Here is a 19523-nt window from a genome sequence, read left to right as displayed (position 1 = left end):
CACCTTGCTTTATCCCCCTGAGTGTGGCACTTTACACCAGGTGACGCCTCAGCCACCGCTGTGTAAGTCTGCTGGAAAAACAGACCTCTGCTGCAGCCTGTGCCGACAGTCGTCTGAGCGGCTAAGGGTCTCCGGGGATCATCTGGCCCCGCTCGAGCAGTCAGGTACAGTGTGGAGTCGCATCGCTTGCTCCTCTTTCTCCTCTCTTCCTCCTTTGTTTGACTTTGTTCTTCACGCGCTCCGCAGAGGCAGCCACAGGGAGGGAAAGGGAGAGGGAGAGGAGAAAGGGATCTGCAGCTCCTCTCATCTCTGCCAAGCTCTCCGGCTGTCTTCCTCTGGCTCTTTGTTATGCCTCCACTGCTTCACCCGCTGCCTAAAGCTACAGCTCCCTGGTGCACACAGATACCACTGGGGTGGATCTGCCTATGATGTGCTTATCATAAGGTTTGCCATCACCTGAGGGAGAGAGGCTGACTTATTGTTGCTCTCCAAACTGAGAAAAAGAGAATCAACACACTCAACCTTGATAATGTTCTCATATCGGTGAAGAAATAGCACACAGCTCTCTGATTTTTGGTTTCACGCTGCCAAATCACTGCTGCATTTACTCCACTAATTCTTTTGTTCTGCAGCATGTGAAGGCTAGTTGCCGGCTCGGATATTCATGCCCCCAGAAATCACCTGACACTGATTTGGATCAGGTTGACAAGTCAGTGCCCCCCCTCAATCTGTCATGCTGGCACCTTTCCAGATGCTAAGGGACAGATGGATAGGGACTCTTTTCTTGCATCACCTTTTCCCCTCTGCTTGAGAGTGTGCTACATGTTAAATGTGAGGCGGAGAGAGCTGTAGGCTGCGAGGCTTGTGGGGCAGTGCTCTTCTGCCATCTTGTGATCAAATGGAGGAACTGTCCAACAGCAAGCTGGCACAATGATACATGACTTACCTGCTAAATCTCCTGTATGGAGCTGGTAAATTTAGCCATAAGCCTTCATGAATCTCCCTCATTAAATCACACAAGAGAATAATGTTAAGAGAAACAGATAAGTTAGAGGTTTTTATTGGTGTTTGTTTTGAAATTGAGATGCAAATCGTGCAAAAGTGTTTAATTATAATCAATTAATAAACTTGGTTTTGGCTTGATCAGATGAGAGGAGTCATTGTATTTAAAGGGGTTGTTGAAGCTCTGTTATTTGTATCAGGAGTCTAGACACTGGTGGTAATGATAAAGGGATAAAGCGAGCTTCATATTTAGACAGACCCTGTGTATTCTGGGAAAATTTAAAGATATTCGTAAAATGCAAAAATTAAAGAACTGATAACATTTTTCAGTCAAGACCCTGTCTGCCTATCAGATCCCATTTCACAGTTCATTTGTTCCCTGCTTTAACATTTTCAGGTTGGCAAATTAATGCATCTTTAATTTAATTAATCAATGAGTAAATATAATCATTATAATGGCACACTTCACACTCCATATTAAAGACAGATAAACTCAGTATTTTAACTGTATGGGCAACTTCCACTCATCTTAATAAATGCTCAGTAGTGACAATCTGTTCTTTTTCTTCTTTTCTCCAGGTGAAGCTGCCTTTCCCCGTAGATCAGATCACAAATCTTCCACGGAACGATTTCCAAATGTTGGTGAAAATGCACAAACTGACCTCGGAACAGCTCGAATTCATCCATGATGTGAGGCGACGGAGCAAGAACCGCATCGCAGCGCAGCGCTGCCGCAAGAGGAAGCTCGACTGCATCCTGAACCTGGAGTGTGAGATCCGAAAACTGGTGAGTCTGCAGTTTCCACCAAAACTGTCAGCCATCTGTGACACACCTTATCATCACGGATAACAATTACAGCAACCGCCCACCTGAACCAGACAAAGGAAGTGATGATGTGATGAAGTGATCTCAGGAGGGCTGGCATTGTTTCGAACAGCTCCATTCTATCAGCACTTTCTCGCTGTCAGAGTGCCCTCTATTCACTGAGTGTGTGGAGCAGTGTGTGGGTTGCTGGTTCAATGTACAGGAAACTTTCTGGCAACTGTTTTCTGTGGGTTTGAAACTGACATTTTTTGATTTGTTGTGTCAGCCTGTGCAAATGTTACAGCCCTGAAGAAGAAGCAGCCAAGAGTTATCCAGTATGAAAGAGTGAATAATCTCCAACCTGATATCTGATCATCTCATATTACAGCTGACTTTTTGATTTTAGAACAGCATATGAAAGGGACATTAAAGCATACGTTCATAGTTTTTCTTGAAACAATAATGAACAGAGTTTTCTTCCCCCCTGTTCATACGAACCATTAGGAAATCTCTTCCTGGTGCCCTTCCAATATGAAAGTAATGGGCGACAAAATAAAAAGTTAAAGGTTATTTATATGAAAATTACTTGCCACTGGATGTCGCACTGGAGCACCAGCATGTCACAAAATGATTGAGACAGAAGACTCACCAAAACCGTCTTTAATAGTCTTTCCAGTGTTCCAACAATCACCAACTCTGGTTTGGGTGAAATAAATCCTTTATTAAAAACCACAGAGAGTGTGACACCATGACTCCACTGTATCTTTACATAGAGAATAATTGTTTGCTGCTATATTTATGTTAAAATCTCATAAACATTACCTTTAATATGAGGCTTTAGCAGTATAAAATTCCATCTTTTGGGCTTTCTAGACAGTATCTTTGATGAGCTGCAGTGGAGGGACACAAAGAGAGAACTTTGTACACAGTAACTTGACTGCTGAAGCCTCATATTTACTTCAGATACACTTTTGGATTTTCTCCCCCATCACTTAAATTGGGAGTGCCTTATCAAGAAAATCCTGTCTGAGCCTATCCTTTAAGAACATGGGCTTTGTCCCCCTCTTCTGGCAGTAAGTAGAAACTGCAATAGTCTCCTCCAGTCCCTCTATTTACTTAAAAAGCAGTATTTCATCATGTAAACACTACACTCTGAATATTGATTTAATTTGCATCTTTGGCCCGAAAATAAATCTTTTATCCTTCAGAGCAGAGCTGTAGTAATGTGTGCAGTAAATCTAAACACTTTTTTACAATGCATAAAGAAAACGAAGCACTTTCCATACCTAAACTTTTTACATGTTCAGTGTTAGCCCTGAGCTCGTGTTGCATATTTACTGCACTTTAACAACCAGCACCCTGAAAAACACAATCTCAAAAACAATCGGTCCATGAAGCAGTCCCTCCAGGAAGTTGTGATGTTGCAATCACAGTTGACACAAATTCACCATTACCATCACAGCGAGAGGGAGCTTTCTCTGCTGTCCTACCTTTACAGTGAGACTCATTCTTGTGTGTGTGTGTGTGTGTGTGTGTGTGTGTACAGGTGTGTGAGAAGGAGAAGTTGCTGATGGAGAGGAACCAGCTGAAGGCGTGTATGGGCGAGCTGTGGGAGAACTTCTCCTGCCTGTCGCAGGAGGTGTGCAGAGACGTCCAGCTGAGCCCCGAGCAGGTCCAGTCTTTACACCACTACTGCCCCGTGCTGCGGCCCGCCGACTCCACTGCCAGCAACAACGCCGCCCACCAGCCCAAGCCTGCCTCCAGCCCCGCCGCCAACACCACCACCAGCATCGACCTCACCACCCACTCGGGCTCGGCCACGCCGGAGCCCAGCTTCCACGGGTCGCCCGGCCCCTCAGAGAGCGAGCCCGACTCAGCCGTCAGGAATGGGGCGGACAGAGATACGGACGGCCGGGACACCAGCTTGTACACAAAGTCAGGGCTGTCCGTGGAAAAATCCAACCAGACGGTAACAGTGGATTTTTGCCAGGAAATGACTGAGAAATGTACAACTGACGAGCAGCCAAGGAAGGACTGTACTAAGTAGTGGTGGTTCTCTGTGTTGTTTTTTATTATTTAATTTTACTCTTCTGACAAACCCCTCTCTCGGGGTTGCTGAGACGGTCAGCCTCCGCCAGTGTTCACTGATAAACAAGCTTTGTTTGTATTTATGTCTTTTTGTGCTGTTTTTTTTTTTTTTTTTTTTTTTGGAACGGTTGACACTAAAGTTGTCTTAACAGCAGCAATACTGTTCTCCAGGTATTCTCCTCTTACCATGACAGAGTGGGGAACTTCTCACCAAACCCTTACAATGGTGCTATACTCTCCCCGGCAGCAACCTTTACAGTGGAGACTCTGTTCTCCGCGTCGTCACACATCACAACTCATAGTTGAACCTCATCGGACCTAAACAGCAGCTCTCTTTGTCTCCCTGTGTACCAACAGTATCTCTGTTCCTGCCTTCCTCTTTCTCATTTTGCTCTTCTCTTTTTTTCCCACTCTGTCTCTATCAATCTCCTCTACCTCTCTCTGTCCCTCTCTCTCTCCCCCCCCCCCTCTCTCTCTCTCTCTCCGTCTATGGTTCTTCTCTCACTATATCTCAGTGGCCCTTTTCGTCACAGCAATTCAAACTCAGGAAAATAAAATAAAATATCCTCTGAATGTTCAATCTAATTCGCCCTGCCTGAGTCCCAACTCTTTTGGAACCGCAGTCAACTTCCTCCTTTCCTGTACTTAGTTATGCTATGCTATGTGCTAGGCTAGTCTATGTTGAAAACCATATTTAAAAGAAGGTTTAAAGATAAAAAGCGACATTTACAGTACACTTGATAAATAGGTTGCTCATCCACATCAACTGTTAGCTAGCTAATTAGATGCCATTATGCTAACATTAGTTATCAGCAATTAATGTAGAAACCGCTAGCTACTCCAATACTTGCTAGTGGTTTGCTATGCATGCTAGCTACCTAGCCAGCTAACGATTGGTGTGCACTATCTCTCTATGTATCTCACTTTTATCTTTTAACAGTTATCAAAATGTGGTTGTCGTTTTTAACATAAATTAGCCTAGCACGTAGCATATCTACGTACAGGGAAGGAGAAAAGTGACAGAGGTCCTGACTGAGGCTTGCTCAACTGTTATTGGAGCACAGAGCAAAAAGGGGCGGGACTTAGGAAGGGTCGATTCCTAAAAAATGAGAATACAGCTTCTGTACGCGAGGGAGTTAATGATGCAGTTCGGCTGTAAAATGTTCATATGCAAAAATGTCTTCAAGCGTCTCGCATTTGTATTTCTGTACAGGACAACTTTGTACAGGCTGTAACCGAAAACATTCCTCCTTGCCTTCCTCAGCACTGAATTGAAAGGAAGAAAAAAAAAGTCTTTGCAGGCGGTTAAATGGCTATTTTTTATTTCCCACTCATCAGCAATACCATTGTATTTGGATGTTGTACTGGTGACTTTCAAGTGCTTGTTTGGCAGAAATGTAAATAGTATGGAGCATGATGACTGTAACAGTGATTTTGTACAGGTAGCGGCTTAGATGTTTCTTTCTCACCGGGGTTATATCAAGCACCTTTTTGCTAAGGGAAAAAAAAATCTTTGCTTTGCTGTTTCCTGTCCTGCCTAACGAATACTCCCCATCATGGCGGGTGTTCTTATACTCAGGAAATCAGCTTGACACCCATGTGTCACACTTATACAGTACATACAGAAACACACATCAACACACACATAGAATTTTGAGCCCCATGCATGTATAAAAAGTTAGACATTCAAGACGTGTTTTTAACACGCAGGCTCAAGCCAGATCCTGTCCACCTTTGACTCCTCTTTAAATGTGAAAAAAAGAGTTCTGCCTTGTGTTTTTTCAGAGGAAATCTTATTTCTTATCAGTATTTAAAGACGCTATTTGTGTACACTTTCGCAGACACGCTTTGGTTTTCTTCAGTGTTGCTGTTTGATGTACGAGGGAAAGAGAACAGAGCGCAGCCTACATCTAAGTTAACTTTCATTTTTTTCAAACTGATCCTGAATAAAACGAAACACCTATTGACAAAGGAAAATAATTTAACTTAATTTGGGCACTTTGTTTCCGGCCCCAAGCGCTCAGAGCCATTTAGCACTTCAATGAGGGTCTTCGTCTTTGTTTCAGACCCCTTAAAAGTCTAAGACGGGAGCACTTAAATTGGCCCTTCAAAAGGAAACATGTGGATATGATAATATACAATAAAATATCTCTATGAAAAAGATGTATCTGAAACCTAAACACAAAAGGAAGCTAATGCTTTAGTATAAGATTGTTCACACCTTCTATTTGTATTTCTTTAGGAATTGAATAAGCTAATTCAGATTTCATTTGACGTGAAAATGGTTTATGTGTTGTCCAAATGATTAAGTAACAATCATATAAGATAGTAACACGTTTTGCCCTAACTGTGCATTTGTTTGAACATCCCAGTCTGTGATGTGCATGCATGCTGCCTATAGCTGTGAGCCTAGTTAGTTTTTTCTAGCTTCTGTTTGCCTCGTAAGTTCTCTCCGGAGCAGTCTGCTTTTAAAATCATATTTTTAAAATTTCTATGTATAAAGAAGCTGAATTATCTCAACCCTCACTAGAGGCTGGCTTCATGTGCGAGAACTCTAGAGCAAAGGTTGAATTCAATTGGAATGTGAAGCTTTATTCATTGCTCTTCAAAGCCCCAATCCAAAATGGCGCTCCCCATTAGTCACCTCTAGGCTAGTTTCTGTAGCTCAGCATAATCTCTCATTGAGCATTTCTTCCACACTCTTTCTGAAGTTTACTATCCTCACTCAAAAAGAGTATCTTACTCGCTATTAAAAATGCAAACCCTTTGTGATTTAAAAAATCTAAACAACCAGGATTTTGTTAGCAGGCAAACAACTGCAGCTTCCATGAAGTTTAACCAACCAAAATATGTCATTGTAACTGTTGGTTTCTCCCACTGTACAAAATGGAGCTGAAATATCCAGATACGGCCGCTGCCATCTTGAGCTGGTGACGTCATTCATTTCATGACATGAACCCCCCTTTTTATAGTATCACATAACTAATTCAAACTAAACTGAAGAAAAATGAACACTTAAACATACTTCAGCAGCCTTTAATGGACACATTTACTTAAAGTCACAAAGGGTTCCAATTTTGACAGAAGGTGTATATAAAAAATATATACCATATACAACCTTATATAATAGGTCAATCTAAAAATATGGATAGTAAACCCCATAGCCATATAGAGCAGGTCAACTGGGAGGGCTAGTGAGCTAGGCTGAAACACAGTGTTTCATTACCCTTTTAAGGTCATTTTGAAGCTAAACATTTTTAAATTAACCTGTGATTGGGGCTTTAAAGTGTGGATGATATGTCTTGAAGTTCTCCCCCTGACTTTAACCAATGTAATTTTTAGATGTAGTTAAAATATGATCTCACACGTAAGGCTGTTTCTGTTATTCAGCCGAACAGAGTATAAGTGTATTTTATGAACCCGTCTTTAATTGTTAAAAGAACGGTCCCTGCTTTGTAGAATATACAGACCCATACATGCACAAACACATGCACACACACACGTGATACAGAATACAGAACGCCCACAGTACATGCGTTTCTTGGGGCACAGCCTGCGTGCGGCGCGGCCGTGGTTCAGCCCTTTTTCCTATTTGTGCTTTTTCATTCTTGTGCGCGAAACAGTATTTACCATGTGGAGATTCTACCAGGTTCAAGCCAGAAAACTCAAGTGGAATCATCTACGTTATACCAGAAGCTTCTTTTCTGCAAACATTATGCAACTCATTTTCTATTCATGTACTTTTTTTATTTGCTTGATGTTACATTAAGGTGTTGCATTGGAGAGCACCAACTCTTGACTTTGTTTTTCTGTTTGGAGAAAAGTTGTGTTGTAGCAAAACTATTGTAACAAAGGACCCTGGGTGTCTTTTCACATGTCCTAATAATACTGCAATGATCACATTCTTGTTTTTGCATAGCAGACTTTCTGTTACACATTTTGAATGTTGATAATTCAACCTGACAACCTTTAAATTCCTGCAGAGCTAAGATGAAAGATACAATAAACGGTCGCCCCTGAAAAGCTTTTTGTCCAGAACCTCTGACCTCTTCAGGTCTTGCTGCATTGCTCCAACACTGACTGTTTGCTCAAAGCACAGTAACAGCCTCGGCTTAAGTGGTGAGATGAGTTCATGTCAGCATCTTCAACAGGTCAGCTGTTGTTTAACGGGTCAGCTCACTCAAATGTACAAAAAAAGAGTTTTGGTTGTAAAGTGTTTGTTTAGCAAAATTTAGCATCTTCTTGCAGAAGTAGTGTCCTTTTGCTTTGGATAATCACTTACTGTGAACAGTTTTTGTAGTTAGGTTTAGTTATTTTAATGAAAACTAATATAATTGAAATTCCATTCAACTCCATTCTATCGGGCTGGTGGCAGAAATCTTAGACAGTGTCAGACTGTCTAGATACCAGCAGAGGTAATTACGTTTTCAATTAATTATTACATGTGTGTATATATATATATTAAGGAGTATGGTCTAGACCTGCTCTATTTGAAAAGTGTCCTGAGATAACTTCTGTTATAAATTGGCACTATACAAATAAAGTTACATATATATATATATATAATTATTGTAATTTGGGTGACCTGACCCTTTAGTGTCTCAGGGTGCCAATCATTTGAGCATGCTCTCTGTATCACTCTCAATCAGACCTCTGCCTTCCTTTTTTTTTACTTTGTTTAAGAGTCAAATAAAATGTCCCCTAAAATTAGATGTTAATGTCACTTAAAGCTGCATTCATTGATTTTTAGCCACCTGGGGGCAGCAGAGTAATCAGTTAACACAACACTGTCATATTGTCACCTAACAAATGAGCAAACAGTTGCCTGCTTACACATCAAGCCGACAGAGAGCAGCATTAGCATTCAGTTGGAGAGCTGTTTGTTTCCATCTGATGAATGTAAGTCCAATATTCACTCTTTTTTTTAACTCTGTTTTGGCCTCAAACTCCCCCTGAGAAAAAGATGTGACTCTTTAGCTGCTAAAGGCTCCACTATGTTCACCAGATAGATGCTAACTTTGTATCTGTGCTGTTTGGTGCTAGGCAGGTAGCGTACAATGAGTTTGTTAAGGCTTTTTTTGTTGTTGCTAAAAACAGCTAGAAATGAATTCCCTGGTTGTAAAACCAAAAACAAACAAATTCTCTACTGGTTTGTCACTACGAGTAACACCTACCACATTACACATGATCCATTGTTCAAATACAAATATTGATTAGTGCAGCTTTAAATGATGTAACAGTAATAATTCTATGCATAGAAAATTAAATGAAATACTTAGATATGAGGAATCCTCCAGGTTACTTTGTGCCAGCCAAACTCTTTTTGGCTGTGGCCATTGCAGCAGATTGATTTAAGTGAACAATTTCACTGTAACTCTGTTCATTGAATGCTCGTTACCATTTTGCTGTGGATTTGTCTTGTTTAGTTAAACTTTTTTTTTTGTTGCTGCTTCTCTGAAACAAACACTGGCTTTTCAACTCCAAAGGTTGTTCTGTAAAATATGAACAAAAACATGCCTTTCTCACAGATTGCTCAACTTTATTGAAAAAAAAATAAATCTGGTATCCTTCTTGAAAGCGCAGGCTAAGATCATCGAGTAAAATATAAAAATGGAAAATGTTTACAAATAGGTGTCATGTCATGTTTGATAATTTGCCATGTAAAATTGACGCTTGGTTCAATTGGATTGATTCTTGGTGTTGTGTAAAGAGACAAAGAATGAGTTTCCTCACCTTGTCTTTAATCCAACTTTGGGGATGGGTCAGCATTACATGGATACAAGTGCACCTCCGATATTTGCCTTAGAACTTGCAGAGGCCATAGTTCACATTCAAGTGAAGTGAGTGTATGCAGGGGCCTGGGCCCCCATCCCTGAGTCACCAGTGCGGACTTTCTCACACTTATCTACCTGTGAAATCCTTCATACCTCTCATAACTGGTCAATGACTGTATCAGCAAACTGCATCAGGTGTTTTTTCTACATGCTTTTTACACAGATTATATGGATTATTGTATTAGTAGATCTTGGTGCATCATTTTTAATGTAATAGCTCTTAAGCTTGTAGTTCAAGTTGTTGTTTTTTTCTTTCATTTTTCTAGATGATTGTTTTGTGTTAATATTGTCAATTTGAAATAGCTGTTATTTGCTTATTCTCTACTAAGAGTTCTTACCTTTATAATTTTTAAATGCTACATGACCCTAATGAATTAAAATGACTTAATAACCATTGTAAATACGGTATTGTGCAAACCCCATTTTCATTCATTTCAATTGCTAGTGTTCTATAAATTACTTTTTTGTCTAGACACCATTTCTCTTTATGAAATAAAGAAACGTGCATATCATGGTCTGTGTTTTGTGAATGTTTTGAGGCAGTTGATTATGATAAATATATATTGTTTAGAAATCAAGCCAGATATTGGATAGATAAATCAAAGTCCCAATTTTATGTGGATGCCATTGCTGAAAATTCACACAAGCCAAAAAACTATGAAAAGTACTTCACGAAACGGGCTCAGCAGAAGTCCTGAATAAAATCTGGTAATATTGGTCTGAGGATATGATTAGTTTTGATAAAGGGAAGGTTGTGAGCTAACTTAATTATTTGTTCACGAGCATTGGTGCTAAATTACCCTGTGGTTCAGGGAGATATGGTTTGTCATGCGTAAATTCTTACTACAAAGACAAAAATGTTGTTCCTGATGAATTTGAAATAAGTCCTGTCTCAGTGGAAAAGTTAAGGGCGCGTCGAGCTGCATTGCTCACAAACAATCTTATTCTAGGATCTTATTCTAGCCAGATTTCTGAGGGATAATTTCTAGTGTAGTTACTCATATAGTAAATGTGTCTTATAAGTCAGGGTTAATCTCCCTGTGAACTAGAGCTAGGGTTGTTCCCCTTTTTAAGAACAGTTTTAAATCAGATGTAGATAATATGCCAGCAGCCATGACATGTAAGTTCTTGTTGTACGCTGATGATTCTGCATTAGTGGTATCTGGGAATTATGTCAGTGAGATTGAGAACACTCAGTAATGAATTAGAAAGCATGAGAGAGTGGCTCTCAGAAAATAAGTTTTCAATACACTTGGGTAAAACCGAGTCAGTCCTGTTTGGAACAAAGAAGCTGTCAAGAACAAATTGAAAAGTGTCTTGTAATGGGGCTGAAATTGTTTCTGAGACAAGTGTCTCGTATTTAGGAATAATATTGGTAAGATATTGTCCAAGTGTGTCAGCAAACTTAAGTTCTTATTTTGCAGAACAAGACTTTTATATTTTTCTTTTGAGAAACTTCTGGTGTCATCATTGATACAGTGGCATTGTGAATTGCAGGTGATGCAAAATAATACTATTCAGTACTTATTAAATGTATCCCCTCAGTTGTAGTGATGAATTTAGGGTAGCTGTCAGTACACCTCAAAGTAAAACAACAGAAGCTGCCGCATATGTACAATATTATCAATGGGTATGCTCCTCAATACTTGTGAGCTCAGATAACAATGGTCCATACTCAACATCTCTAATACCAGGGCAGCAATGTTATTTTAGTTGTTCTTGTTTGTTTTGATAGAGGTATTTTAGATGTTGTGAAATGTGCTTGTGGATTATAGAACTATGTTGTTTTTAGTTTTTTATGTTGAATGTCTTTGTATTCTTTTGTCTTCTAACATCTTAGGACCATGTTGGAAATACGTGTTTTCACTTTAACATGTTAACCTTTGGATTTTTGTTCTTTATTTTCCTGTGTCCGATAATTCAGAAATAAAATTAATCAATCAATCAATCAATCAATCAATCAATTAAATAAGAGGTCTCTAGGAGATGGCCTTGACATACAAGAGAAACCCGGGAAAAACAGGAGTGTTGGCAGGTAGAGATAGTTGCTGTAAATGGAAAAAGATCTCAGCGGGGGACAATGCCCCTGACTCTTTACGAGATCTGGCTCTGCCCCTGAACACAACACTGACATACAACCTTATTAAGTTTGAAATCTTCTAAAGTTAATATGATGAACAATTACCTAACCCATCTAACAGACACAGAGCAACATTAGCGCTCATTTGGAGTCATGTTTGTGTGATGTTGTTATGCGGTAAGACAGACAGGGAAAAATGAACATACTAACTTGTTTTTTATAAGGCCTATAATTTAAAGTGTGTCATGGATTCGATGATTTCACCACTGATTAAAATGTCAGATTAAATGAATTGAATGATATTTTGCTGCCCCCTGCATTTGAGTATGAATGTCTGTCATTGAATTCATAGTATTCTGGTGTTTTACATACAAAAATTAAAAAAGGAGAATTGTAACAAGAACTTTTCCAATATTTTGAGAAAGTTTCTCATTATAATAACTTTTTTAACTTTTTACATCACACTGGTGGAAATGAGCTTCCATAGAAAGAGTGAAGGTCATGTTAAGACCAAAATAATGAAAAATCCTTTCTGAATCCTTGCTTCTGAAGAGTTTTTCAGAAATGTTTTTGACCCAGGGAAAATATGAATATCCACAGAAGATACACTGTGGACAAAGTTTTGGACAGCGAACGGCCGACTGTCTGACATCACCATTTTCAGATCCCAGCAAAAACACAGTGCCAGCTTCATTAGACTGAACAACATAGCACTCAGACCAACAGTTTGGTCCTGCTGAAGAGGGAGAAGAGTTTAATAGAAAAACAACAACAGGACAACAGAAATATTCGCAATAAAAGCTTCAATGTGTCAGATATATTCATCAACTGTATTAGGCTGCTCTTGGTCAAAACAAAACGTTGAAATTCAAGAGCCCTTTTCTCTCCGGCTCGTTCTGTATGATAAATCATAAACACCGGTTCAGAGAGCTCTCTCAGCTTTTCTGTGGTTGCCAATTCCACAATCTTTAATTACAATCTTCAGTCAAATGTCATAGCAACAGGCTTTTGGTCTCATTTTATGAGCTGTCACATAAGCTTTGAGCCAAATATAAATTTAATTCACATTTGATTTATGGTCTCTAAAAACTACCCACAACCCTAAATAGCAAGTAGCTTGCAAACTATCAATGTTAAAGAGGCTGGAGATATCATTTGCACATGAAGAAAATTACTAAGCTTCTTTTGTCTTGGAATGTCATATTAACATATCTGAAGTGAAGTTCTTGGTCATGCACAATACACACTGTATAAACATACTGTGGAAACAGGAAGTTAAACTGAAGAGACAGGGTGAGATTCGCTTTGTGATCAGGATCCCTCAGTCCCTTTAGAGCTCCCATATGCCACAAGCTTAGTCAATCTCAGTTCACTTTTTCATGATGGAAGACAGCTCCAGAATCATGCTCTGAAAGAAAGAAAGAAAGAAAGAAAGAAAGAAAGAAAGAAAGAAAGAAGACGATATATGGTTATTGTTAAAATTACAGACACAAACTCATTTGTCTTAACAGCAGCAGTAGGATAGGATCCTAAATAAATAATATCTAAGAATGTTTTCAATCTTTAATTGCTGATTATTGTTCATGAATATTTAAATGGTAAATGGACTGTACTTATATAGCGCCTTTCTAGTCTTTCGACCACTCAATGCGCTGTGCACTACATGCCACACTCACCCCATTCACACACATTCATATACTGATGCAGTGGCTGCCATGCAAGGTGCCAACTGCTCATCAGAATGGAAACGAGCAATTTGGGGTTTAGTATCTTGATCAAGGACACTTCGACATGCAGTGAGAGGAGCCGGGGATCGATCAGTGGATGACCCTCTCTACCTCTGAGCCACAGCCGCCCCTGAGGTAAAGAGGTAGTTCACTCTGAAATGTGTTTTCTGAGCTGTTAACTGAATTATATGACTGTACTGGGATGAAACACATCAATGCTGGTGTTAAAACTGACATTCAAATTTATGAAAATCTGCATTTTGTGGGTTAAAAATGTCTCAATATTCCCTCTAGTGTTTTAAATCACCCTGAACCTTTAGGTCCAATGCTGACATAGAGTGGATAGTTTGGGACTACTTTACATCATAACATTTCTATAAAACCAGTTAATGCCCTCTAATCAGAGGACCCCGACCCACCTCCCCCAGACTCCACTTTGAGTGGGAGTCTGTGAAACTGCGCCAATTTTCTTTTTGATCGAGACACATCATTCACAGTAGTTTATGCTAGCTGTTGCTAACCCTTTACTTAATATTTTTATATTCTGGTGTAGTAGTTCGGACTTGTACTTCTGACGCTGTGGAAATACCACCGGACTACAATCTTTACCTTCATCCCACACACTGACAGTCTGACAAGTTTTCAGGGGATTAAAGAACCACAAGACCTACAATGACAGAAACCATCCTTAGGAAGAATGTATTTATCATGTACTTCAAATTTCCGCCACTAGAGGTGTTTTGGCTTTGCTTTTAGAAAAGCTGTCATGTTGTCCATCTTAAATGTAAGCATCTTATTGGGTAGATAAGGAGCACTTTCAACTATAATCAGCTGCCAGGCTCATGAGGTCCGTTTTGTTTTGAAATACTTCAGTTGAACAACATAGTGGCAAAATGTCAGAAAGAAAATATGATAGCAGAGCACAAAAAACAAAAGCACAATGGCTGAAACAAAAGAGTGACCAAGGTCTAACGTTACTCAAACAATTTCCTAAATTTTCAGGAATTTTCTTTTTTCTGCTGAATCTTCTTCGGGTTAAGAACAGGACACCAGGCTAACGGCTAATGTTGACGCGGTAGAAACTGCAATGGGAGCTGTAGCTAGCCGCAGTTAGCCCGAGCCAAAGACACCAAGCTGACACAGTTATCTCACCTTGATAAGGAGTCTGACCACATGAAACACCGGTATGTTGTACTACTAACACCCAGGGAGTCAGCCATTATGTTCCAGCCACCACACCCATGACGGCCTCACCTGTTGCTGCGGAGAGGCTCGCTACCTAAAGCTCGGACTCAGCATGCTGGGATAATACAAACACCAAAAGAAGTACTTCTCTCAAACCCTGTATAAAAGAAAACTGGCAAATGGTGAAACTGTGCCAGGAGAATGGTCAATCTATTCTCCTTCAAAGGAACCTGTGTTTTGTTTCGCATGTAATGATTTGGGCCAAGGCTAACTGATGCACATGGGGAGTGAAGGCTGGCCCGTGTGGTCCGATCCAACAGACCAGCTACTGTAGCTCAGACTGCTGAAACAGTTAATGCTGGTTCTGATAGAAAGGTGCCAGAACACACAGTGCAGAGCAGTTTGTTGCGTATGGGACTGCGTAGCCGCAGACCAGTCAGGTTGCCCATGCTGACCCCTGTCCACTGCCGAAAGCGCCTACAATGGGCATATGAGCATCAAAAATGTCCCACAGAGAAATAGAAGAAGGTGGTTCGGTCTGATGAATCACGTTTCCTTTTACATGGTGTGGATGGCTGGTGCGTGTGCGTCGCTTACCTGAGAACACATGGCACTATGGGAAGGCAAGCTGGTGGAGGCAGTGTGATGCTTTGGGTGAAGCATGGGTTCTGCTGGGAAACCTTGTGAATGTTACTTTGACACGTACCACCTACCTAAGCATTGTTACAGACCATGTACACTCTTTCATGGAAACAGTATTCCCTGATGGCAGTGGCCTCTTTCAGCAGGATAATGAGCCACAAAGCAAAAATGGTACAGGAATGGTTTGAGGAACACAACAAGTTCAAGGTGTTGACTTGGCTTCCAAATTCCCTGAAGCTCAATCCAATGGAGCATCTGTGGGATGAGCTGGACAAACAAGTCCGATCCATGGAGGCCTCACCTCACAACTTATAGAACTTAAAAGATCTGCTGCTAATGTGTTGGTGCCAGATTCCACAGGACCCCTTCAGAGGTCTAGTGGAGTCCATGCCTCGACAGGTCAGGGCTGTTTTGGCGGCAAAAGGTGGACCTACACAATATAGGCAGGTGGTCACAATGTTATGGCTGATCGGTGTATAATGCTTTTCTGGTCTTCTGACGACATGCAGTGAGAGGAGCCGGGGATCGAACCGCAAACTTTCTGATTATTGGATGAACCGCCCGGGTGGGAAGCCTTGTTTTTATAGACTGAGATCCACAATGACCCAAAACAGACTGGGTGACACAGGTCGTGTATTAGAGATTTTTGACTGTCACAACACAAAGGAGGTGAATGGATTTTTGTTTATGGTGCTGGATACCAACAGAGGGCTCTTGGTGCCACATGTTGAAGTATCCTTGAGCAAGATACAGAGCCCCAAATGGCTCCTGTGTGAATGCATTAGTTTCTGTTCAATGGACTTTGCCATCGCTGTGTGAATGTGTGTGAAAGGGTGAATGTGGCACATAGTTAACAATTGAATGCAGTTGTTCATTTTGGCATGAATTGTTAATGCCACATTAAAATCAGGTGGAGAATGGTATTACATGTCAGTGAGGTCCAGCAGAGAGCAGTAAAGACCTGTCAATACTAAATGCAGAGCAGTGGCTTTAGTTGTCCAATCACAGCCTAGGGCCAGAGCTTGGTGTCACTGACACAAGCTGATGACAGCCATACATGAAAAGGAAATACATAAGACGGTATGACACAGTAATGTAACATATTACTGTTCCTAAATTCAGTAATCACATTAGTTACTAATCAAACAATTATGTCAGCAATCTCCTGGGAGACTTCTTCTTCCTTTAACTACATCACTGAACAGTTTCCCTACAATATCAACGAAAATCAACACAGCGTCTAGTGTGCCCATAGAGAGGCTCTCAGCCTTGGCAGTCTTGTGCAGACCCCGAGGAAGAACAGGTTGCCTGACAAGGTACAACCACTGCTTCAGTGATAAACACATCAGATAAGCCTGCTACTGTACTGCAATGGTGCAAAGTAACGCAAAAATAATGTAGTGCAAAGTAAAGTAGTGCATTACTATAAAAAAAGTCATGAGTAATGCGTAATACATTACTTATTTTGAGTAACAACCCCCAGCACTGCATATGACAGTGTGTAATTGTATTCACTTTATTTCTTTGTTTGATTTGCTTTTATTTAGGCATTGTACATCTTCCATAAGTGACACTGCTTTTCAGCCTTGTGTGAAGTAATACTTTAAATAGATGGTACCACTTCATGAATATATTCAGTTTTACTCACCAGATAGCCTAGTAGGAACATTTGTTGCTTTAGAGGCTTCAGATAGAATGTGATTGGATGATCATTTTCTGTACTCACCATGGACATCCTCCTCCCACTGGCTGGTGGCGGTGGGGTCATTGGACTCTCTCCCTGGTTGAGGTGCTGGGCTTCGATGTCTGTTCCACTCTGAGAATCGGTGCTGTCAGTGGCCAGCTTGTCTTCCGACATTCCTCGGGACATAAAACTGCACTTCCTGGCTGTGGGGTAGTGGTCGCTTTCCGGAGAATCACTCATGTCACTGAGCTCCTTACAAGCACTCACTCTGCTTTGCTTCCTCTGTGGGTTCCTCAAGGCTGCTGGGATCTCCATGTGGCCGGCCATGAGTGTGGGTCGAGGTCCTGCATACTGCGGCTGGACCGAACTGTGAGGTCCATTTGACTCATCGCTGCTGCATGAGGGGTTCTTGTTGTCCAGAGTGTAGCGCCGCTCCACAGCCCCCAGCTGCTGGAGACCCTGGATGTCCGCTTGGCTTGACGGGTACTTCTGTGCAGGCTGCTGGTTGGAACTGTGGGACCTCTCCGGATTCTGAGGAGCCAAATTCAAAGGCAGGGTCTCCCCGTGAGGATCAGACACAACAGAGCAGGTCATCTGTGTGAGCTGCATCAGTCTTTGTGGTGAGGAGTTAGTGAGCACACAAACCTGCTGCACCATGGAGTTTTTCTTCGACCTGTACACACTGTCATCGTCTCCGTATTTGTATCCATACAAGCTTTGCTTGATCTCCTTAACCCCCAGATGGAAAATCTCCAGGAGGTTGAGAAATAAAGAAACTCCAGCAATAACCAGCATGAAAACCATGAAAATGTTCTTCTCTGTTGGCCTTGACACAAAGCAGTCAACACTGTTGGGGCATGGCAGCCTCTCGCATTTGTACAGAGGAGACAGTCCAATGCCGTACAGGGCACACTGACCTATGATGAAACCCACCTCCACCACAGATCTGGTTAAGATATGGAAAACATATGTGCGCAGCAAAGAGCCTCTAAGGGGAGCTTTCCTTACTTTCCTCTGTTCATCTAGTTTCCTGAGCTCTCGCTCAATTCTCTTATGGTCCTCCTGGACTGGGTCTGTCCCCTCCAGCGCAGCTTTAAGGCAGGCTTTCTTTCTGTGCCTCTCCTTCTCAAGGGTCCTCAAACGGTACAATGCGTGGCCCATGTAGACCAGCGAGGGAGAAGACACGAAGATGATCTGTAGGACCCAGTAGCGGATGAGGGAGATGGGGAAAGCCTGGTCGTAGCAGACATTCTTGCAGCCCGGTTGCTCCGTGTTGCAAACAAACTCACTCTGCTCATCATCCCAGACGTCCTCAGCCGCAACGCCCAGCACAAGCATTCGGAAAATGAAGAGGATAGTGAGCCAGATCTTCCCCACAATGGTGGAATGAATGTGGACCTCTTCTAAAATACTCCCTAATAAGTTCCAATCCCCCATCTTCTGTCATATTATTATATCTGTCAGTGAATAAATTGGTAGTGGTTTGTACTTTTCATCAAATGGAGAGTAAAAATGCAATAAAAATGGTTTTACTTACAAGTTTTCTAGGGTCCTTGTCTCATGTGCCTCAGCAAAAAGCCATTATAAAAGAGCAGATTCATTTGTGGAGACATCAGGGCTCGTTTGTCGTCCCTTGAAGAGAGACGAGACCCCACTGTGCAGTGTAGCTGACACTATTTCAATGCTGTTGCAAACTAGGACTCCCAGTTTGAAGCCATTGATCCACCACATGGTCCTATAATGCCCCAAGGTTATTTCATACCGCCCCTTTTAACAGGACACTACACTGGAAATAGCACCAACCGAGATATCAATACACAGCCATGCACAATGTGTTCAACTTTCTTGCTTATAAAGTACATAGCGTGCAATAGTGTGCATTCAACCTTGTGTCTACAGTTTGTGTTTGTCCCCTGCCTGTTTCAACATGACAATGCCCCCGTGGACACAGCCAGCTCCATTAAGAAATAGTTTTCCCAGTTTGCCGTGGAAGAACCTGACTGTTCTGCACAGATCCTTGACCTCAACCCCATCCAACACCTCAACACCTTCAGGATGAACTGAAAAAACCAACTGAAAGCTCGACCGTACCACCCATCTACAGCTCAGAGGGAAAAATGTTTTTCCTTCTCCACATTTATCTGAGAGCTGTAGTTACTTGTTAATTTTCACAATAAAAATATACATAAATAATAATAATAAATACACATAAATAAAAACTATGTGATAAGCTTATAGAATACAGGGCATTGATAGATTAAAGTGTCAGTGTCTAGTTGGTTCCCCTTGCCACACGTTTCAGATGTAAATGAGTTGTTGGCAGCCACCAAAAGTGATTTCCCTTCTAAAATTCTCTCTTCTAAGATTCTAGGGGTGAATTTGCAGATTGCAACCAACTGAAAAGCTCAGCCTTCCAAGCATGTATGTAGAGCCAGTGTTTGGTTTGTCTGTTCTGGGCTACCATGGAAGATGACCCA

The 19523-nt window shown here is 41.2% G+C and overlaps 2 protein-coding genes across 4 annotated transcripts in view; one reads left to right on the top strand and one right to left on the bottom strand.

Moving 5' to 3' along the window:
• Positions 1–10240, top strand: part of bach2b (BTB and CNC homology 1, basic leucine zipper transcription factor 2b) — a 106295-nt gene extending 96055 nt beyond the window's left edge. For all 3 annotated transcript variants that reach the window (XM_051409891.1, XM_051409890.1, XM_051409892.1), the window contains 2 exons: positions 1582–1788; positions 3353–10240. In XM_051409891.1, the coding sequence (XP_051265851.1) occupies positions 1582–1788; positions 3353–3853 (708 nt within the window). In that variant the 3' untranslated portion in view covers positions 3854–10240. The remainder of the gene's footprint in view (positions 1–1581; positions 1789–3352) is intronic.
• Positions 10241–12545: 2305 nt separating this feature from the next.
• gja10b (gap junction protein alpha 10 b) lies at positions 12546–19173 on the bottom strand. The gene is made up of 3 exons (XM_051409930.1): positions 18584–19173; positions 17089–18503; positions 12546–13216 (listed from the first exon to the last, which is right to left on the bottom strand). Exons 2-3 carry the CDS (start codon positions 18481–18483, stop codon positions 13178–13180), a joined length of 1434 nt encoding a protein of 477 aa, XP_051265890.1. The 5' UTR covers positions 18484–18503; positions 18584–19173; the 3' UTR covers positions 12546–13177.
• Between the last annotated feature and the right edge of the window lie 350 nt (positions 19174–19523).

This window comes from Dicentrarchus labrax, unplaced genomic scaffold (genome assembly GCF_905237075.1).
Source record: "Dicentrarchus labrax unplaced genomic scaffold, dlabrax2021, whole genome shotgun sequence".
Classification (NCBI taxonomy): Eukaryota; Metazoa; Chordata; class Actinopteri; family Moronidae; genus Dicentrarchus; species Dicentrarchus labrax.
The sequence above is the reverse complement of the archived record's forward strand: the minus strand, read 5'-3'. Positions and strand labels throughout refer to the sequence as shown.